Below are 22,844 nucleotides of genomic sequence, written 5' to 3'. Positions count from 1 at the left end.
TCTGCCCAAGATTTCAGACGAAGCATCGCTACATCATACTCTATCGATTCCAACATCACTGATATCAATTGAACAAAGGGTATTAAATCCTTGACATCAACATCACTTGAGAGGATTCAATCCGATTTCATAGTATCGCACTCTAAAGGTCTCCCAGCCCGAAGCAGTTGTTCTGATCGCAAGGATGATAGTTCCACCCTTTCGCGATCGATCTCACCATCATACGTTAAGTGAAGGGCCACAGAGAAAATGACGAGAATAGTCAAGCTCCACTCGGAATTACAGAGATCTGCGACACGGGAAATTGCTTCAAGCTTTGCAATCGGAAATCAAATATGAGGAATCTTCAAAACCATTCCAGGTAATCTGAGCTACAATCCCACAGAAGCTTCCAAATCAAGAGATTCTTATTTTTCTTCTTACTGCTGGATCGTTTTTGAGCTTTCTATTTCTGAAAACCTAAACCAATCATTGATATGTTAATTTTTTTTTTAAATATTTGATGCTGTAACTTCTTGTTCATAGCTTTTTCTTCCAAAACAAAAGCAATTATGGAGGTAAAACAGATGGGGACATAGGGCTCCGGTATGAACCCAGTTTCAGAAATGCCATAAAAGAACAATATGATTACACCCTCACAAATCCTTCCCAGTCACTGTCGTTGCATCATTTGAAGAGTAAGCAAACACTTCGCCCAATTGGTAGAACCCTTCCTCGCTGCTGCAACACACTGCCACAACCCTCTCTCTCTCTCTTTCTCACACACACACAGAGACTGCAGCCAAGGAGACGCCCATGACCCACACCCTTCCTAGCCCCATTCTCAACTCCAATCAAAAAACCTCCCTGCTGCTCCACCTATTTCTCCCAAATCCCTCTATGGTGTAAAACCTTAGAGCTGAATATGCCCTAATTTCTGATACAGTAGTGAAGGAATTGAAATGGAAGATGGGAGAAAGGGGAATCCCTTCACCCACTACTTAAATCGATTAGGGTTTTATAAGTTTAATACCCTTAAAGGGTAAGTTAGTCATTTTAACTTCACAAGTTTTAGTTTAATAACTCACAAGGGTAAAATGGTCTTTTCATTAAACCAGTAACAGCAGACTAACACCGTTAGGTTTCATGGGGCTTCAAGTAATATTTTCAAACTTTTGGTGTACCAAGCAATCTGGCCATAGTGCAGGGGGTGTCCAAATTCCCAAAGCTTTATGTTGCCACTTCGCCACTGCATTTCAGCTGAAACTTGACATGTGAGTAGGGACCTTAAGGTCTACCTATTCAGAAAATTTTGGCTCTACCGAATATGCCATGTGGCAGATATTTGTGCAGTTTAGAGATACCCTTGAGACCCCTGCTAGACTAGATAAACTTCACCCTAATCAAAATCTCAGATAGATGATATTGAAAAGAGGGGGTGCCTCAAAAAAGGAGGGGGGGGGAGGAGGAGGAAAGCATACAAACAAAGAGTTAAAGCTGTGAACCTTATTTTCATGTGTATGAAGCTTATGACTTGCAGCCAACAGAGAAGCAACTACTCCTGACCTTCCAATCCCAAGAAGCTCCTCAAATTTGGAACCGAGTTCCTCCCAAAACAACTCCATCTTTGCAGCAAAATAAAAGAATGATTAGGATATATGCAATACACAGTAAAAAATAGTACTTCAAATGTCATCCAGATTTTAGTCTACTGAGATTAAATTATTCCACTTCAATACCCATATAATGGAAGAGTTAAATGGCACCCTCCAAATGATCAAAACCTATTTTTACCAAGCAGCAAACTTAAAAGGATTCCAACTTTAATGAATCTTCGTAGATTTTTTTTTCCTTCTTCTTTTATAAAAGCTTAGTATAACTCCCAGTGGATTTACACATGGACTAAAGAAGATACCAATTAATATATCTTTACTATGTATAAGGATTTACTGGTAGGGGTATTTTTTTGGGTTAGTATAAGTATTCTCATTTTAAGCCAAGCGTTAAACTCTCCGATCATTTATATACTCCAAAAGTGTATAAAATCTCCATTACCACTGAATAGGAAAAAGTAAATAGTTCCCACATTATTTTTTTTCCTTTTAGATGATGCTCCCTAACTCTTCTCCTATCATTCTCCCCTAAGGTTTCAAAGAGGAAAGGAAAAGGAAACATAAAATTTGTTGATGGAAAAAGGCAACCTTCTTTAAGAAGACATAGGCTCCACTCTTCCTGACCTGCCCAGGGACCCATGTTTGCTGTAAAAGGGAGAAAAACACCAAAGCTTCCAAAGATGAAGCAAAATTCAACTCATGCCAGTACGCACACAAAATCCTGTAAGGAGATTTGTATACCAATTGTATCTGGGCAATTCAACTCATGTCACAACTCAACAGTAATGAATATATTGACACATACTTGAGCAATGTGGTTAAGTACTTACTAGAAACCCCTCTTTAGAAGTCCTTTCTTAATTAAGCCTTTATCCGAACTGCATATCTTGTTCCACCATTTGTTTATTCTTACAGCCAATGCCCCAGCATAAAGTTGAAACAGTGAACTTCCAGGGATGTATTTCAAAGGGCCTGGCTACAGGTTCATGAATGCCAGCCCCTGGCCAGAAACATCTGACTTGGGAGGATTGAGGCAAAGTCTATATCCTGTCAGCAGCCTCCAGGTAAGAGGTTCATGTCAAGCACGTAAACCACTGGCGAAGCTGGCAGCATAAGTTATCTCGTCTAGTGAAGGAGAAATAGATGGGTTTCCCAACCTATCCCTAAACCCCACATCAGTAAAAGGTTCTCATTCATCATCTTTAAGCTTGTAGTTGTAATCAATGGGAGTTTCTGTGACCCAAAGCATCCCAGTCTCCTTCAATAGATCAAGAATATACTTCCTCAGAGATAAAAATATATCTATATTTGATTGAGATAATCAGTAATCACTTTAAATTCCTTTTGCAGCTAATGTTTCAAAACTTTCAAAAAGAGTTAAGAAACAGAAGCAGGAACAACCCTAAAATTCAGTTCCACATATTTAAGGAAAAGCTAACCCAAGGAATATTTTGAACCACTGGTACATTATAAAGGAAAGGCCAGATGAAGCCAATACAACCAAGATTACAGATTTCGAAGGTCTCTGTCAATGAAAGATGGTGGATCCTGGTCCATCTACTGTCGTATGAATTTTTTTTTTGGATGAATATATAAATTAAATACAAGGGAAAAAACCGGGGGAGGGATATACAAAGCCAGAGGCAGGGGATACAACCCTAGAGGGCAGGGGGAGGGGGAGCCAGAATTGACAGAGGAAGCCCCCAGGAGACAACAGAAGCCTGTTCTTAGTGGGGTGTCAATTACTGGGCGATGAGGGAGAGAACCAAGTTTGACTGTCGTATGAATTGATTGCTGATAGTTTCGCCACACCCCACAGGACAGTTAAAAGGATACTGCAGCAAGCAAAAACGACATGCAGCTCCATAATAACGGACACTAACTCCTCCAGCACCACATTTCCAGGAAACTAAATAATTTATTTACAAAATAAACAGTAGAATTCACCATGATACAAATGCTAATGTCACATAGGAAGACTAAGAAATTTTACACACAAAATTATATGGAAGACTCAAAATGCACTAAAATGTCGCAGGACCTACTTGATCTTGACATCGCACAGAAGAAACTAATGCTTGGACAACAAAACTGCCACAATGATCACATGAGATCTCAAACAATGAATTTTTTAAAACTTTTGTCAAAAATTCATTGTACAAGGTCTCCGGTGCCACTTCCAAAATAACCTGCAAAATTCAAATAGTATTCTATCAGTACCTAGTGAAAGTTATTTCAGAACACAAAAATGGCAACAATACTAGAACATGTAGTACATAAATATTTCCTGTTGGTGATCACTCAATAGACGTAATAACGTAATTCTGGGGGTGATGAAACCCTATTTTCGGATCTCTGTGGGCCACAAGAATACTAGACAACTCAAATCAAGAGTTTAATGGAAAACCCGTAAATAAATAGAAGTTCTGGACCCTTGCAGTAAAGAAGAACAGTCTTAAGGGCTAATTGACAATTGGAAGTGAAAAGGAAGAGGTACTCTGGAATTTCAGAAGAAAGAATGGTATAACGTAATCCAACTAAACAAGAGGGGCATAACTGTAATTAACAGGAACTTAGGTATTTAATAACAAATAGAAAAACAAATCTTCTTCTTCCTCACGCTGGAAGCAAGGGACCAGCGGTAACTCCAACTTAGAAAGAACAATTAAGCTCTCACGATCTCATCCGTTGAGCCCAAATCTGAGGACACTGCAAGAATAATTTCGTTATCAACCAACTCCTCAATCTCAACCCACAGTAGTTACAAACCTGATAAATTATTCTGCTAATAGTTTGCTGAAACCAGGAGAAGCGGAAGACAAGAAATCAATCCAAGTCGCAGGTTTTCAATCTACCAACAGAAAATGACTTTGGGGATGAAGACCTAAGTTTTGGGTCTCCATGAGGTCGTGAATTAAAACCCCAAATCCCAGGTTGAATGCCTCGATGATTGAAGACGAAGTGTTCTAACATACTCTTCTCAACCCTTCGGTGATGTATGTAACAGGGCAAAGATAGAAAGCAGAGTTTAGAAAGGAAGAAAATAAAAGACTGGAGTAAAGGACAGCGAAGGAAGAATACAAGGAGATAAATAATAAGAGAGAGAACTAAGAGAACTTACCCCGGAAAAAAAGAGGACAGGATCAATGGGTGAGCAAAGGGAAACCAGAAATCGAACCAAGCAAAATAGGAGAGCGGGGGGGAGAAAAAATGCACAGCTAACTCTTGGCAACAACCCAATCAAATTTTCATTCCAATATTCATCTCCTCCTATAGCAGAGGTCACAACCATATATGTAAAAATAATGACTCCTATAAAATAGTAACTACTCTCAACTAGGAATAGGAACTAACTCAATAGGAAACTAAAACAACTAGAAAACTTGCAATAGAAGAACCTCGTACATAATCTACCCAAAATAAAACACAATAAATAAATACAAGTACTTCCCAACTAAATAAACAAGTAAATATTATGTAGATCAAAAATTACTACCAGCCCCCTTTGGGCCAAAAACCAGGTTTAGGTATCCAAATCCGGTCATGTCGATCTACCCATGATAGCACTGCTGCATCATGTAAGTTCTGCAACCTTCTTAGAGAACTCTTAAGTCCTCAAGAGCATATATATCTAAGGATCCACATAGTCATATGCAAAGATTTAAGTATCAGTATCGGGTATCGTATAGGAGGGGTGATTTTAAGAGACATATCATATTGCATTGGACAGATGCAAGATACACTAAAGATACACATGGAAATATTCAAGAAATACACATGGATGTTTTTATTATACGTATAAAAGATACTTTTGAAGCATAAAACATCATATTATGCAATATGTAAGTATATATCAGCTTCATGCGAGGATTTGAGTCTTTTTTACCCAATCTAGTGATCCATAAAAATAAAATAAAAAATAGGAGATTTTAGCACTAAAAAAGAGATTTGCAACTTTACCACTTTTTCACCCAACTTTGTTTCGATCCATAATTTGAGCACTGTAAATCTCCAAACTTGTTGAATGGTGAAGATTAGGGTAATTTTTTATATTAGATAATTTCTTCCTACTCATATCAAAGAGAAAAAAAAATTTCCAAGGCCCTTGATTGCTCTTAGTTTCGTATCTCACTCATGGTTTCTATTTTGAAGGTTTAAAGGAGGCTTATCAAGTGTATCTTACCTGTATAAGTCCTGTATCTGCTCCATATCTGACCGTATTAACACACATCAGTCGACACAATTTTTTTCTTTCGAAAAAATAAATATCGTATCGACACTCACCAATACCGATACATATCGACCGATACGATATGATACTTAAAACCCTAGTGGTATAGCACTCTGAATCATGAATCCCATAAACCAATCGACTATGTGGAGTTGTGGACCATTAAGTGTAACTAGTCTTAAGGGCAGTGCATACACAGTTCTTGAGTGCTTTTAGAGGGGGTAGCAACCACCTTTACCTCATGGATTCCACCACACATGATCTTATCAAAATATTTAATTAATCCAAAAAGAAATTTCGGTTTGTCAGCAGATCTTTCATACGACTGAAATTTGACTGGAATCACAATAGCACACTATATATTTGATTATCTTTTGGCACAGATATAATTTTTTTCTTCATAAATAGAGTTGAATGGCAAAGCAGGATTCATGTAGCTGACCCCATTTAGTTGGGATAAGGCTTAGATGAGTTCAGTTGAGTTTGAATTGAGTTCATTTCATAATATTATAACCAAATGTAGCAATCTACAGATTGCAAATGATATCCATCAAGAAGAAAGAAAATTGAAGACGCATAAACACAATTACATGCAATATTTATATTATAAAGTAGCCCACCTCCATTAGATGGCTATAAGCAGTGTCCTTGAGCATTGCTAAAATGTCCTGCACCACAATTGCTTCTAAGAATTTCCCTTCCGCAATATTTTTCTCAGAGCAGCCAAGAAGGATGGGAATCACATGCATCAATTCTTCATCCTCGCCAGCTAACAACCTCAAGGCAGTCTGCAGAAAAGCATTGTAACCATATTACTAAAAGGGCATGCCCAGTGCACGAGGCTCCCACCACTGCAGGGTCTGGGGAGGGTCATAATGTACGCAGCCTTAACCCCCCCCCCAAAAAAAAAAAAAAACTTCGCGGAGAAGTTTCCCGACTCAAACCCACGACTGCTAGGTCACAATGGAGCAACCTTACCGTTGCCTTGATTGTAACCATATTACAAATCACTCAAATAAAACCTTGGCTTAGACGATCACCACCTCTCACATGGATGAACAGATGCTGGAAAAACTCAGGCAAATTTTGGAATTCTCAAATATTGGAAGTAAAAACTTAGCCATTTGCTGAGAACTCCAAGAGAGTCCTCTACCGAAGGGAGTTAGGGAAGGTGATCCTCAAACCAAAAGGTGAGTTCTGTAAACTCCAAAAACTTCATTGACAACTCCCCAAGAATTTTGAGTCAGCTTAGACCCAGGTCCTCAATGAATGTGAATAATTCTTCAACCCTTCTGAATAACAGATCATATCACTCAAACCTCAAGGCATTGTACTACATATAAAAGGAGCCATTCAGACACATCAACCAAGAAACAATTAAAATCAATACAACATAGCTGAATCTCAACTAATAAGGCTCAATAAAAACAAACACAGAATAGAAGCCATGCCTGCAGAACAAAACTGCTGTACTTGTCAACTAGCAGAGTAGCAATGTCTCCTCTAGCACATTTTAACATTTCCGCAATAAGATATCTAAGCAAATCCGGGAAACCCTGCAGAAGATGTGGTACTTTATTTCTGAATGCTTGAGGTGACTTGAAATTCAACCTCTCTGCTAAAATGGAAGATGATTTTGTAACATGGAACTCCTCTGTAGAGTCTAACGGTAGTCCTTTACAGAGACAGAGAAGGCTACGAAGAACATGAGATCCATATTGGCTACACATCACACTAACAAGATTTAGCACTATCTCCTGACAAGAAAAAACAAAGTGTAAATAAATGGAAGCCAGTGACCAAACCTAGGTAATAGATGAAAGGTGGTCTGCCAATGCCTAATAATAGATGAGAGCATGTGATGTGCATATAATGGTTCACAACCACCGTGCAACAGGGTATTATGAGTTCTCCAATAGATGAAAACTCGGCACATATCATAAGAAATGCAACTCAGAGGGCTGTAATGCAGTGCTAGCCTTGCTTTGGCAGGGTTTCAGGAGGGTTGGATGCATTTTGTACACAAATTGACCACTCCAAAGACTCAAACCAGCATCTTCACAGTGGCAACCCAAGATAAGTCCCTCTTGTCCAACACAGTACATTTCTTCTTTTTTTTTCCTCTCTTTGCAGCTTCTGCTAGCTTACAGATTAGTATATTCCACCCCTCTTATCTTTCGATCAATAAATTTCTCTTGGATTGCCAATCAGTCTGATTAAGGCTATGTCTGGTGCAATTTTTCTCGTAGAAAAGTGATTTCCACACATTTCCGTTTCTTGATACTTTATAGACCATTTTTCAAAAAGAAATGTCTACTATTAGTTATTTGGTAAGTATAACGAAAAAGTGCTTAAGGATATTTTGGTTTTTTCAAAAATTTATGTGCATAATTGTCCATGCATCTCTTTGGTAGCACAAGCAATCACATGCACCCAAAAAAAAAAACACATGAAACAGGTTTTGTTTTAGGGACAATTTATGCTTTTTGTTTAAAAACTTTTTTTCCATTTGAGTTACCAAAAAACAAAAAACAAAAAACAAATTTACTTTTAAAAATAAAATGGAAAAAAAAATGCATAAAATCGTTTCATTTAAGCGCCCCAAACAAAGAATAAAAACTCCCTCCAAATTGTTTGTTATATACTTATATGTATTGACTTCTTTATAAAGTCACAAAAAGTATCTGGTTCTAATAAGCAGACTCTACATATCTTGGGATTAGAACATCCCTTCACTAGGAACCCATCCCATTGTGAGGCCTCATTACCCTGAATGTGCACAAAGTATACAGTTAGGCAATAGTGAGCCAGCCATTTCAATCAACCCAACAGGTACATGTAATCTCCTCTAGCTCATATCTCGCTCATAAACATCATATGTTGTTACCTGGCATATCTTGTTTAAAGTTGATCCAATAACAGAGTATGCCCCTTCATCCTGAATATGCACAGCTAATGACCTGAGAGCTGTCTCAACCACGTGAGATCCAGATTTATCCATCGCTATATTAGCGAACTCCTTTCCACAGCTTTGGAGAAAACCACAGAGGTGGTCTATGTCACAGCCTTCAAGAAGAGTTTGCAAGGTGGGGCTTATAATATAATCAGTAGCCAGTTCTAACTCTTTTCCCCTAGTTTCCTCCAAAGCATTACCACATATGACCGACCGATCATCTAAGTCAACTGTTGTTCCTTCAAAAAGATTTGCAATTTCTGAGAAGTACTTCGTTGTTTCAGGATCAACTTGTTTCCTGCATGAATTAATTACAACAATGAACATCTTTATACTGATAACCTTCCACAAAAACTAAAAAAGAAAAACCATGAAATCAATCAGAGTATGTCTAAGCCACATGGCAGATGATGTAGCAAATTACAACCATTCGATAGGTAGAATCTCTAGTGTTCGAGCCACATGCCAAAGTTGGTGATCCATCTCAACCATATGGCCCAAATGGTATTGGATTTCTCCCATTGCTTTTACAATGGACAATCTATTTACATCCTACCTTGACTTTTTAACCATTTTTGGCCCCCTTTTCTGTGACACACAAGACGCTAGTTGGAATGAAATTTTAAAGGTAAATAGGAGATGGCAGTGCCTACTTGTGCACCAAATTTTGAGTGCCATGTGGGTTATGAGTGTATGACAAGACAGCAATGAGTGGGCCATTGTACCATTCTCCATGAACAGCTACCACCTTCCCAATAAAGTAAAAAATCTAAGGAGGATACATAAACTCAATTGACTATAAAAAGGTGATATTCAGAAGAAGAAAAATGCAAAAAAATAGTGGGTTAACAATAACCTGACAATTATTGTTTGTGCTGTAGACACATGCAGGTGCTTTGATGATTTTCGAGCTTTCACAATCTCATCGGTCGGCCTCTCAGATGGACCTTTTGTCAAACAGTCCGCACTAAACCTAATGCACTCTTTCCTTCGCCTCATGTTTTTGCCCTTTCTCCTTTCTCCCTGCTTGGAAAAATTCTCCCCAGGCATCTGACAGTTTTCCTCTAAATTACCGCTTTGAGGTCTTCTCAAATGTAAGGATTGTCAACCAAAACTGGCCGGAGTAAACTTTATGGTTTTCCTACTAGAAAACAAATATACAAAAAGCAAGAGTGAATAGAAGGATAATTGAATTCCATGACCAAACAAGCACAAAAACATGTCATTAAACAGATCGGTTGTCTAAAGGTAATGGTAACAACCTAAAAGTAGGATTCATTCTGAGAAAGCACACAATGCAATCATGTTGAGTAAAACATTTTTTGGTTTGGGTATAATAATAGGAAATTGACTTCAATTACTATTTGGTGCAAGTGAAATAGAAACTCTGTGACACAAATGGGAATAGGAAAAGTAGATTGGTGACAATAAGAATAAAATATTTTACACATTTGTCAAAGAAATATCCAAAAATATGCAAAGGAACTAATTGCTGTCATTTCAAGAACAACACTGCAACAAAAATGAAAACCTTGAGTCGACATGCTTTCTTTCTGGTTCCATGCACTAATGGATTGAAGGAAAATAAAATCCAGTCATTGTGGTAAACAAATTACAATGCCATATGATAAATTCTTTAAAAATGTGAAAACAAATCACAATACCTAGGTAGTTTACAAACTCGAGATGGTTAAAAAATACATGAGATACCTACTCTCTTCTTTTTTCTTTTTTTTTGGGGGGGGGGGGGGGGGGGGGGTTGAAAAATGCTCGCACTGCTTAATCGTTTTCTTCTTTCTTTCTTGCTTGCTTTACATCAGATTGCCAGCTTCACAGCCCAAAAAATTACTAACCTGAGAGAGAGAGAGAGGGGCAGAATATTTTATAAACCTTCAAGAAAAAAATATCTTACAGGTGCACATCAAACCCCTTCCCCCCCCCCGCCAACCCCACAAAAAAAAAAAAAAAGAACTTGTATAGTGAAATCATAAACCTTACCAAGCAATAAACTAAAAAGCTTTTAAGACCATATAGCTTAGAACCAAAGATTACCCATGAAAATAAGCAAAAAGTGCAATAAATGCATTTTTTTAGTTCAAGGTTGTGAATCTCCCCTCCCTAGAGCAAAGACTTGCCACCTTAACAAGGTGGTTCTTCAAAAACCAATTTAGGACCCACCCCCAAAAGCCTTAGGAAGCTATTTTATAGCTGGCAATTACACTTTATTTGGCATAATCATGTACAAAACCATCAAGAACTACAACCAAATAAATAGCTTAAAATTTATTAGTGCGAAACCTGAGGGAATTGGGTGGAACTCATCCTCAAAAGCTAGCCGTTAAGGAAAGGGTGCTCAAGTACCTATAAGTCTCCACATCGGGCTACTCACTTCCGATGTGGGATTATTACTTTAACCTTACGCGTGGAACCCCAACAATCTCCCCCTCCACGGAAGAGCAACCGAGATCTTTGCCGATTTCATCCTCGGAGGCATACCGGGTTCCCACGCCTTGGCCCTACCACGCCCTACCCCTACCAAACCTTGGCTCTAATACCACTTGTTATGGCCTTTGGTAGAACTCACCCTCAAAAGCTAGCCATTAAGGAGAAGGTGCCCAAGTACCTATAAGTCTCCACATCGGGCTACTCACTTCCGATGTGGGATTATTACTTCCACCTTCCACTAGGAACCCCAACAAATCAAACTCCTCCGTGTCAACAACAACAATGAGTACATACTATAGAGAAATATATAAAACTACCAAAGAAGCTTAATTTATCAGCGGAAGAAGATGAAGAAACGGAAACACAATAAAATAAATAAAAATCAGCCTATTTAAATATTTTTTTTCTACAAAACAGTCCAAACCTATAAACGTACAGTAGGAAAATATTCCCGAGCTAATATGCGAGGACTGAGGAAATGTAAAATTTCAATACAATCTTCAAGAAAATAACACAATCAATCGCAACAAAGGGATTTCTTTTCTACTTCAATTTCTACTCCCATGATGGAGAGGGAATTGTATGCACCGTTAAACTGTTGTGCTATTGGAAGAAATAAAACCAAAGTCTTCAATCCAACCACAATAAGTTCAGGGACGGCAAAAAAGCAGGTACTAATAAGTATAGGTATTAAACAGACTAGGCAACAATAATACTTTTCAAAATTCTGGCGCAATAAAACGCATATGGTAATGATACGGCAAGTGTTTCACATGCCAACTCTGTAAGAAAAAATATGAGCATATATTTACTATCTAAAAAACATGTACACTACCTAATAAACAAAATAATAGCATGTTTCACTTTGAACCTAAGAAGTTTTATTCAGCTTAAAATATATGAAGAAAAGAGAACCACGATCATTCAAGAAAATTAACAGAAATGGAATGATATAGGCAATTGGAGTAAAAAATATTATGGCCATTGACGAGATAAGGATGACCGTCTCCTCTTCTGAGAAGGAGATTTGGTCATATACAGTGTGAATGTATATTCTTTAAATTTCTCCATCTATTTATACCCATTTAGCTGTATTGGTATCTATTTAAGAGTAATAAATCCTCCCAAAAGAAGCAAGAAGAATTGATGGAGTTTCATCCGTGGATTAGGCTTCTAAGGAAGACCAAACCACGTCAACTGCTCTTGCGTTCCCTATGTGTGTGTTTGATTCTGAACATGGTATCAGAGCAGGTTGAAGATATGAAGATACTGGAGATTATTGTTTGAAGATTTCTTCATGGCTGAGCGTAGGACTTCTGGTGCTATGCCTTTTATTTTCTCATGTTTGTCTTTGGGTAGGATATGTAGGAGACAGTGAAGTAGAAGTCTGTTTCAGTGTCAGAGTCTAAGTAGGAGTCCTGTTATTTTCTCTTTAAATACTTGCATATACTCAATGTTAGAGAAGGTGAATTTATTTTGAATGAGAATTAGTTGATTTGTGCAATGTGTGAGGTGTGATTCCCTTCCTTTCCCCCCTCTATTCTAGTTCTTTCCTTCTTCCCTAAGCCCTCCATCAACTTGGTATCAGAGCCAAAGGATCCCCATCCCTTCCCCTCCATCTCTCTTCTTCCCCTCCCATTCTCAGTTTAGGATTCTGCCAAGACTGAGAACAGCCATTTAAAAAGATAAATAAATAATATATATATACCCTTGAACAAAGTCAGCCCCATCTCACCGCCTCCTCTTTTTCCCTTCACCACTTCAATCAATCCCTCCCCTTCCCTGTTTTAGGGTTCTGCCGAGTGAAAAAAAAAATCAACTCTGTTCTGAACAGAGACGTTGAGACCTCCCTTTCCCTTCCAGTGGCTTCAACGAGCCTTTCTGGGTTCAGCTAGATCAAAAAAAAAAAAGGAGCAAAAGTTCAAAGAAGGCAGAAAAAGAGAAGGAAGAACAGAAGAAGAAGTTGAAGAAGAAGAGAAGCAAGAAGAGAAAGTCGAGAGGGAAGATAGCAACAGAGAGAAAAAAAAAAAAAAAAACATCAGCACAGAAGACAAGAAGAGAAGAAAGAAACAGAAATCAGAAAAAGGATGAAAAAGAAGTAGCAGAAGAGAAGATGAGAAGAGAGTGGAGAGAGAGGCGAAAGCAGAAGGGGTACCTGATTTCCGTCGGACTTCCTGGAGTATTGCCACTCTCCATCGCTGGTTCCTTCAGTTCGACAAAGACCAAGGCACTGTACTATAACATTCTAAAAAATAAATTATGTTGTTTTTCCATTTTTTTGGAACATAAATAGGGTAAAAACTGTATGGTAAGCCCGGTTTAATTTCTTGTTTTTTTTTAAATGAACCGGGCCACTTTTTAGGTTTTGGAGTCACTTTCTTGGAGCATGAAAAGCAAGCTTCTCACACTCAGAATTAATTCTGAGCAAAAGGCGTAGAATCAAGGCTCTCACTTAAGTATGAGGGGTAAAACCGGAATTTGCATTCAAAACATAAGAAAAGGGCTGATCGATATGTTTGGCAACCCTATTACCTTCTTGGCTTCTTTTATCTTGGAAAAGGTAAAGTGAGAAACCGAAGACGCCTCTGCGCTTGCGAGAAGATTCATCGCCTGCAATCGATGAGGTGGGATGCTCTCTCTCTCTCTCTCCCCCTAATTTTTTTCTTGTTTTGTAGATCTGTCTCTTTTCATGTCTTGCGAGGTCTTCTTGCGAAGTCGCCTCTGTCCTTGCGAAGTTGCCTCCGTGCTTGCTTGTGAGATCTGTCGTCGCCATTGTGCTTGCTGGTTCAATTTTAGAATAGTGCATGCTTCAGACAATGTGTGTGTGTGTGAGAGAGAGAGCGAGTGAGAGGGAGAGAAGCGTTTAAGAAATAATAAATGAAAATAACATCTCGAAATCAAGGCCACTTGCTGTCAAGTGTCGGTCCGAACCCTCTTAAATTGATCGATTCTTTATGACTTGGAGATCATCTCGTCTCTCTTTTGTTCTTTGATGGTTGAATCGGTCTATCGTCCATGGATTGATTGAATTAGTTTTTTGAATACTTGAGCTGTTAAGTGTCGTTGTTCGGAGTTCACCTTCTATTTTTGTACTCATTTGGGGAGTTATGGCACCCCCACCAACCGGTGAAGTAACCGCATAGCAGGGAGGGCCAGGGGGAGGAGGGCAGCCGCAGCCGCAGCAACCAGCAGGATTTGGGCAGACAGTGACGGGTGATAAGGATTGCGATATTTTTTTCTTTCATCACCAAGTTCTTCACGCCCAAGCAGCCAACTGAACATTCACAGCAAATCTACAATCTCTTCAACAAGAGTGAGCTTCTGGTTTGTCTTTCACTTCGTTCTTTTGGATAGATAATACAAAAGTGTGAAATTTAGGCATATAAATTTGTTTACGTCTACTGTTATTAGCAATTTATTTTTTGATACCCCTGGGTTTCCTGTTTTCTGGGAACCTGTCTCTAGACCAACATTCAAATTCAGAATTACAAGTAAGAATTGGTGTTTTGGAAAACTGGGTATTGTATGAAACACAAAACAATGAAGAAGGAAACTTAGAGAAGAATTTTTTTTTTTTTGGGTAAAAACTGAGAAGAAATTCAGTGAGGCCATATGTAAGACATACTTCTGCTTTAAAGCTAATGAGAAGAAAGTCTTTTCTATTTCATGTTTGATGCAGTGTTTAAGCAGAAATGTAACTGCAAGGTCTTGGGTTACCTTAAGTTGAGATGGCAATCCAAGAATAGTTCACAGGATGTTGATGATTTGTGCACTCTGTATCAAAATTTTATGTATCGAAGGAAGCTTATTGCTTAAATTGTTAAGCTATGTGCTTATTCAGGAACAGGTGGACCAGGATAACTGCAAAATTATGTTGTAGGAGTTAGGTCCCTTAGCTTAGCTTTCCAACTATGTTTTTTTAACTAGTTAATATGTTCTGAATCATCTGTCCTATTAATAGGGTGAACTAAGATCACATGTTTTCATATGATTTTTTTTCCCACTTCTTGAACAGGGGAGCTATGCTTGAACAAGCTCGGATGGTGTTAAAGGTATCTCGTACTAAAAGAAACCCAAGACGATGGTTTTTCTAATGTCCCGCAAATGAAACTCATGTAGGACATTTCATGTGGGTAGACAATCACCATCCCGATGAGGATATTGATGAGCGCAAATATGATAATGGTTTCAAGAATTATCTGCAAGGAGGATGATAATCATATTAATCGACCGCAAGGAAACATGGTGAAATATTTCATATTCAACGTGACAACAGTTTTGTTGATATGGAATTTGATCATATCAATTATTCTTGTTTATGTCTTATTTCGACTTTAGCTATTTGTGTAATAATGGTTTCTATAACTTAGAATTTATTAAAAAACCATTGACTATCCTCAGATTTTATTTAAAAATCACAACTTTGAGACCCATGGTGAAGATGGCATGTTATGTAAATATTGGTTTCTAACATAAACGATTCTATTAAGTGCGAACCATACAAGTTTCTGTTTCTTTCAGGTTACAAAATCATTTTTTTTTGGGTTACCATACAGCATTTAAGACACAAAATCACTCCAAAAAAACGTAAATACAAAAAAGTGTGCCAGACCCAAAATCAAGTTTAAAAAACTGAATCATTACAGTACAGAGCCCAACACTCCTGGTTTCCATCTCCTAAAAGGGGTCTCCCTTTTGTCGGTAATCCTATTCTACTCCTACGACTCCTCTTTTAAGTCAAATAAAATTTTGTTTTCCTATTTTGCCCTTCCAAATCTCGCCTTTCCCTTTTTACCTTATACCTAGTTTCTTATTTAACTTCTAATTTCCAATTTTACCCTTCGCTTATACAATGGGTGGTTAACACTATGTTTCTCATCGAAGCTCTCTATTTAAAAAAGGGAGTTATATAACATTCTGCCATTGCTCTTTAAACCTCCTTTATTTACAATTTTGCCATCATATTTTAGTATAATCTTGCCTATCTCCACCATGGTAACCAATAGTGAAGTTGTTCAACAGTTGAACTCCTATAAAGGAGAAACTGATGCAAAAATTGAAGCTCTCACTACTGTCGTCACTTCCCCTTAAGACGATGATGGAATCCATACAAATTTTTATTGATCGTTTGGTGGTAGCAGATAAAGGAAAGAGTCACATTCAATCTAGGGATTCTTCCAACATCACTCCACAGGATCCGTCAATACCACTACCACCACCTCCACCATCATATGGAACTGGTAGATATGATGATGGAGTAGAAAGAGTAGCAAAATTGGATGTCCTTGATTTTTATGGAGATAACAATCCAGAACTGTACCTTGACTGGATTCACAGCTTAGAGACATTTTTTAGATGGTACGGGTTGACTGAGGCCGGAAAGATCCTATTTGCAGAGGCCAAACTAAAAGGCATGGCCCGAGACTGGTGGGTCAAGCAACAGTAACAGAACCGAACCCGAGGCATTGGTTTAGTCACTACTTGGGCTGAAATGCATGAAGTCATGAACCGAAGATTCTTGCCTTTCGATTACAAGCAACACATGCATCTCAGGTTTGCATAGTTGAAACAGGAGATTTGACCGTTAAAGAATATGTTGCTAGATTTTATTATTTGGCTACTCGTTCAGATTTTGAGTAGGATGAAGAAGTATTGGTGACACAATTCCGCAATGGCTTGCACCCTCAAATTAGTGCTGCCCTTGCATCTAATCGACTATCTACAATGGAAGATGTCGTGCAAGTAGCGTATCAAGTTGAGGACAGTCTAAAACGCCCATACAATCGGAGGCCATTTACAAATACTTTTCCCAGGAGTCCTAGTTCTATTCAGCCACAGTCATCTCCACAGGAAAAGTCAATCGGCAAACCACAGGCTAGTGCTTCATCCATGTCATCTTCACGACCTAGTCGGCCATATTCTCCACCTTGACGGGATTCAGACATGTCATCTTCACGGCCAACTCGCCCATACTCCCCACCTCAGCATGATTATGATAGAAACTCAATATTTCCAAAGGAGGCCATTCAATTTTTCTCATGCAAGGGGTATGGGCATCGAGTTAATCAATGTCCTAACCGGCTATTAGCATACATCAACAAGGACAATTTTTAACCTTATGCACCAGAAGAGCAGCTGAAAACAAGAACAATAAATCTGGAGGTTGAATGTGATCGCGAGCCTAATGAGATTAATGATGGTGACAGTGATGGTGAGCCTCAACCGTTCTATGTGATCCGTCCTCTTTTGACTACACAGAAGATTCCCAAGGAGGATGATTAGCGTTGTAATAGTATTTTTCAGACCAAGGTGCAATGCAATGATAGCTTGTGTAATATGGTGATTGACCCCGCAGTTGCACCAATGTTGTTGCTGAAGATGTTCGCATGTTGGGTCTGAAAATTGAGTCTCATCCAAACCCCTACAAGGTTGGGTGGGTGAACAACAATAACCTGAAAATTAATGAAAGGTGTTTGCTCATGTGTTCCATTGGTGGACTGATTGATCAGGTTCAGTGTGATGTTCTTCCTCTAAAAGTCTGTGACATTCTTCTAGAGCGCCCATGGTTGTTCGACAAGAAGGCTAAGCACTGTAGATATGAGAATACATACTCTTTTCAGTATGGTGGCCTTGAGATGAAATTTCTTCCGACAAAGGATCTTTCCCCTCTCAAACTAAAGAGGATAGCTGAGATCTTCTCATCCACCACATCGATTCTGACGACATTCTTGGACCTCATCCAAATTCGATGGAGTCGAGTTCTTTTCAGAGGAGGAGAGTTAATGCAAAGACAGTTGTACTTACCTGGTTAGACCAACATGACCGGTTGTGGAAGCCCAGGGCCAAGAAGAACCGGTACAGCCCAAATTTTTGGTCCAACGAGGGTTGGAAGTAGTTTAGTTTATTACTGTCTTTTATTTTCTCATGTTTGTCTTTGGGTAGGATACATAGGAGATAGAGAAATAGGAGTCTGTTTCAGTGTTAGAGTCTAAGTAGGAGTCTTGTTATTTTCTCTTTAAATACTTGCATATACTCAATGTTAGAGAAGGTGAATTTATTTTGAATGAGAATTAGTTGATTTGTGCAAATATGTGAAGTGTGATTCCCTTCCTTTCCCCCTTCTATTCTAGTTCTTTCCTTCTTCCCTAAGCCCTCCATCACTCCCAATCAAACCTTCACCGAACACCTTGGCTTCTTACAGAAAAAATGGGACGAGCTTCGTCAATACTGACCTCCTACTCAAACCATAGATGAATATGTTAAATGGGAAGAGCAGGATCAGATCTTCTAGTTGCTAGCCAGTATCAAACCAGAATATGAGGATCTTAAACGTCAAATTCTGATGAGCTTCGTCCTTCCATCATTCACTAATGTCTATGCTACTATCCAACATGAAGAAACCCGGCGATGAGTAATGCACTCTGACTCCAAGACCGGAGGAGAATCATCTGAAAATCTGCCAATATTGTCATTGGCAATGGTAAGTCACAAAATGATGGTGGCGGTAAACCTGGAAAAGGAAAAGGAAAAAATTGTGGTTCCCGAACACCATTCTATTGTGATCATTGTGACTGAGATGGGCATACTAAAGATTGGTGTTTTATTCTGCATCGTCATTTACATCCCAATAAAGCCACAGGAACGGACTCTAAGGTTGCAGTTCAAGCTAACTCAGGAGACTTGCAGTCAACTCTTGAGAAACTGGCCCCATTATTTCAACAGTTTATGCAGATCAGCAGGAATATTTCTAGCAGATCTGCCCTTCCAACACATGAATCAGGGAATGTAACTACAGCCTCTAGTAATGTTGTTTTTGGCTTTTTGCTGTCTCAACTCTATCTAAGAGTCAACTTTATTATTGATCCAGGAGCTACTGATCATATTTGCTGCTCCACTCATTATTTATTTGATCTTAAAACTACTTCTGCTGGTTCTCAGTTCCCTATTACTGTTGCTAATAGATCACAAGTTCCAACAGAGGGTCTTGGAAAAATTCAGTTGTTCTCTACCACTTCAAATGCTTTATTTATGCCCTCTCTATCATCTAATCTACTATTTGTTAGTAAGTTCACTCAAGAATTAAATTGCAATGTCAATTTTTCTTCCCATAAGGTCATCTTACAGGATCGCACCACAGGGAAGACGATTGGTGAAGGGAGGTGCCATCAAGGCCTATATGTTCTGGACTTTCGTACTGCCACGTTAGTACAGCGGACCATTCCCAGCTATGGCATTTGCGGATGGGTCATCCTTCAGACCGGGTGCTTCATTCTCTTGATTCCTCTATCTCACATAATTCCAGTGCTTGTGAGACTTGCCATTTTTTAAAACAACATAGATTACCTTTTCCTCATAGTACTCATGTTTCTATTGAATTGTTTAAACTTTTTCATTCTGATGTTTGGGGCAATGCTCCTGTTGACTCTCGGGATGGTTATAAATATTTTGTTACATTTATTAATGATAAATCTTGCACTACACGGCTTTACTTCCTTACCTCTAAAAGTGAAGTCCTATAAGTGCTTCAAGAATTTTGCAATATAGTTTATATCCAGTTTAATACTCGCATTAAAGTATTACATACCGATAATGGCACTGAGTATAACAATCAACCGTTTGAGTCATTCCTCAAAAGCTTAGGTATCATTCATCAAACCTCATGTGTTGGCACCCCGCAGCAAACTGGGGTTGCCAAGCGCAAAAACCTACATCTTCTTGAGGTAACTCGAGCTCTACTTTTTTTCCCATCATCTTCCCAAAGCCTATTGGTCAGATGCAGTCTCACAAGCTGCTATTTAATTAATCATTTACCTAGCAAGGTTTCGACCCTGTTGCCAAACAATTGTATTATCTCCCGTGATGTCACTTTTGATGAGGCTCACATGATTTTTCCTGACAGGAATTAAGTTTAGGGGGAGATTTCTCCTGTGGTTGACTACAATGATTTTGATGTTGAACTTGCTCCTGCCCCTCTACTTAATGTAATTGGCTCTTTTGAGGGTAATGGAGGACAAGTTGCGGTTGTTGCCGCACATAATAACAGAGACACAAACACAATGCGGAATGAACCTCTTGTTCCAGCTGATGTTCCTGTTTGAAGATCAACTCAGGTTTCTCAACCATCAACTCGGCTTCGAGATTTCACTACATATTACACAACCTCATTTCCCATTCAAGCTCACATAAGTTATGATAATATTTCTCCCATATTTTGGGCCTTCCTGGCAGTTGTCGATGCCCCATAAAGAACCCGGAAGTTTTTCTAAGGCAAAAACTCTTGCATGTATGGGTTAAAGCCATGGACGATGAACTTCAAGCCCTTGATCGAAATCACACGTGGGATGTGGTGCTCCCGCCAAATGGGAAACAAGCTATCGGCTGCTGTTGGGTGTACAAAATCAAATATAATAGTGATGGCTATGTTGAGAGGCACAAGGGAAGACCTGTTGCCAAAGGATATACCCAAACATACGACGTGGATTAAAAGGAAACATTTGCCCCAACTGTTAAAATGAATACAGTAAGAGTTCTCATGTCAGTGGCTGTGAACTGTGGATGGTCACTTTTCCATATGGATGTCAAGAATCCCTTCTTACACGGAGACCTAGAAGAAGAGGTGTATATGGACCTCCCACCTAGTCATCTGTTAGAAAATCAAGGTGGAATGGGGTGCAAACTTAATAAATCTATAGATGGTCTCAAGCAGTCACCACAAGTGTGGTATGGAAAACTCAATGCTGCTCTTATGAATTTTGGGTTCAAAAGAGGTGAGTCTGATTCCTCAATGTTTATAAAGAATAGTGACAAAGGGATTGTATTGATCCTTGTCTACGTTGACGTCTTGAGAATATTGTCATTACAATATTTGAGCGAGAAATTTGATATCAAGGATTTGAGAAAGTTACGATACTTTCTCGGAATTGAGCTAGCTAGTTCTCAGAAAGGGTTGTTCATCTCTGAAATAAAATATGTCTTCGATATTTTAAAAGAAACTGGGAAATTATCAGCCAAACCCACCAATTCTCCCATGGATTACAACAGTAAATTTACTCCCAAAGATAATCCTTTGCAAGACATTGGTCGTTTTCAGCATTTAGTGGGAAAGTTAATTTATCTCATCATCACAAGGCCAGATATTGCTGATGTTGTCAACTATGTTAGTCAATTCATGAAGGCACCTACAGAATGGCATATGGAGCTTGTTGATTGTATTTTACAGTATCTAAAATCTTGTCCAAGAAGAGGAGTATGGATGAAAAACAATGGACATACAGAGGTGATAGGTTATATTGATGCCGACTGGGCTGGAAGTCCCTCCTACTGATGGTCAACTACTGGTTTTTGTACATTTGAGGGTGGAAATATTGTCACTTGGAAAAGCAAAAAACAAAATGTTGTGGCTTGATCTAGCGCAGAAGCAGAATACCGAGCTATGGCATCAGCTACCAGTGAGTTGGTGTGGATCCGATTGTTGCTACATGAATTGGCTCGTAAGCCTTCATATAAACCTATGAAATTATTCTATGATAATCAAACTACTACTCGCATTGCTTCAAATCTTGTTTTTCACGAAAGAACTAAATATATAGAAGTCGACTTTGTTCAGGAGAAAGTTCAAGAAAAGACGATTGAAACACCATACATTCAGAGTGAAGATCAGCTCGCTGATATTTTTACCAAGGCATTGCCCAAAGGCTCTTTTCAGAAGATGGTGATCAGTTGACCTCAAATGATATCTTCGCTCCAACTGGACGGGGAGTGTTGGCGAGATAAGGATGATGGTCTCCTATTCTAGAAGGAGATTTGGTTAGATACCGTGTGAATATATATTCCTTAATTATCTCCACCTATGTATAGCCATTTAGCTATATTGGTATCTATTTAAGAGTAATAAATCCTCCCAAAAGAAGCAAAAAGAATTGAGGGAGTTTCATCCGTGGAGTAGGCTTCTAAGGAAGACCGAACCACGTTAATTGCTCTTGCGTTCCCTCTGTGTGTGTGTGTGTATGTGTGTGACTCTGAACAAAGACCAATCTATAAACTTTCTACTACAAAATCCATGACTTTCTTGCAGAATGAAAGCCAAAACACTTGAAATTCCTGTGGCTGCATATGCAAAGAGGAACTAGTCAGATAGGCTCTCGAGCCCGGTGGATTTGTTCCTGAGTAGAAAGGTCTGGTAGAACATATCAAGTACAGAACACAAATCAAACCACTTGTACCTATAAACCACGTTAACCAGGTTGTAGTGACAATCTAATTAAGAGGGTTTCGTCTGCAAAGTTACAGTGCATTACTAAGAAATCGGGGACTGGGGAAGATACTCACCTGTAACGGAGAAACGGAGAACCAAGGCAGAGTCTGGAGTTACTTCCTCCTCGACTAGGGCCGCTGGCAAATCGACATTCAGAGTTAGGTTACCATATATCGAAGATGTGGAGAACCAAGGCAGAGTCTGGAGTTGATTCCTCCTCGATTGGGGTGGCTACGAAGCTGTTGGAGACGGAGAAGATGAAGGGGCCGCCGGCAGATCGAGATCAGAGTAATGTTACAAATTACGAACGTAATAGGTAAAACCTGAGAAGATGAATAATGGGAGAAGGAATTGGGATTTTTTTTTTTT

General features: G+C 38.9%; 1 protein-coding gene across 3 annotated transcripts; it reads right to left on the bottom strand.

Annotated features, from left to right (window-relative positions):
• Positions 1 to 1,367: 1,367 nt before the first annotated feature.
• Positions 1,368 to 22,838, bottom strand: LOC122080629 (pumilio homolog 23). 3 transcript variants are annotated; one of them, XM_042647424.1, is made up of 7 exons: positions 22,550 to 22,838; positions 9,633 to 9,920; positions 8,711 to 9,074; positions 7,275 to 7,580; positions 6,444 to 6,611; positions 3,638 to 3,781; positions 1,368 to 1,604 (listed from the first exon to the last, which is right to left on the bottom strand). In XM_042647424.1, the coding sequence occupies exons 2-7, from the start codon at positions 9,824 to 9,826 to the stop codon at positions 1,383 to 1,385; spliced, it is 1,398 nt and encodes a 465-aa protein (XP_042503358.1). In that variant the 5' UTR covers positions 9,827 to 9,920; positions 22,550 to 22,838; the 3' UTR covers positions 1,368 to 1,382. The 3 variants fall into 3 exon arrangements, with proteins under 3 accessions (XP_042503358.1, XP_042503360.1, XP_042503359.1); XM_042647426.1 differs by having other exon boundaries at positions 7,275 to 7,379; XM_042647425.1 differs by having other exon boundaries at positions 9,633 to 9,917.
• Positions 22,839 to 22,844: the final 6 nt, after the last annotated feature.

This window comes from Macadamia integrifolia, chromosome 6 (assembly GCF_013358625.1).
Source record: "Macadamia integrifolia cultivar HAES 741 chromosome 6, SCU_Mint_v3, whole genome shotgun sequence".
Classification (NCBI taxonomy): domain Eukaryota; kingdom Viridiplantae; phylum Streptophyta; class Magnoliopsida; order Proteales; family Proteaceae; genus Macadamia; species Macadamia integrifolia.
The sequence above is the reverse complement of the archived record's forward strand: the minus strand, read 5'-3'. Positions and strand labels throughout refer to the sequence as shown.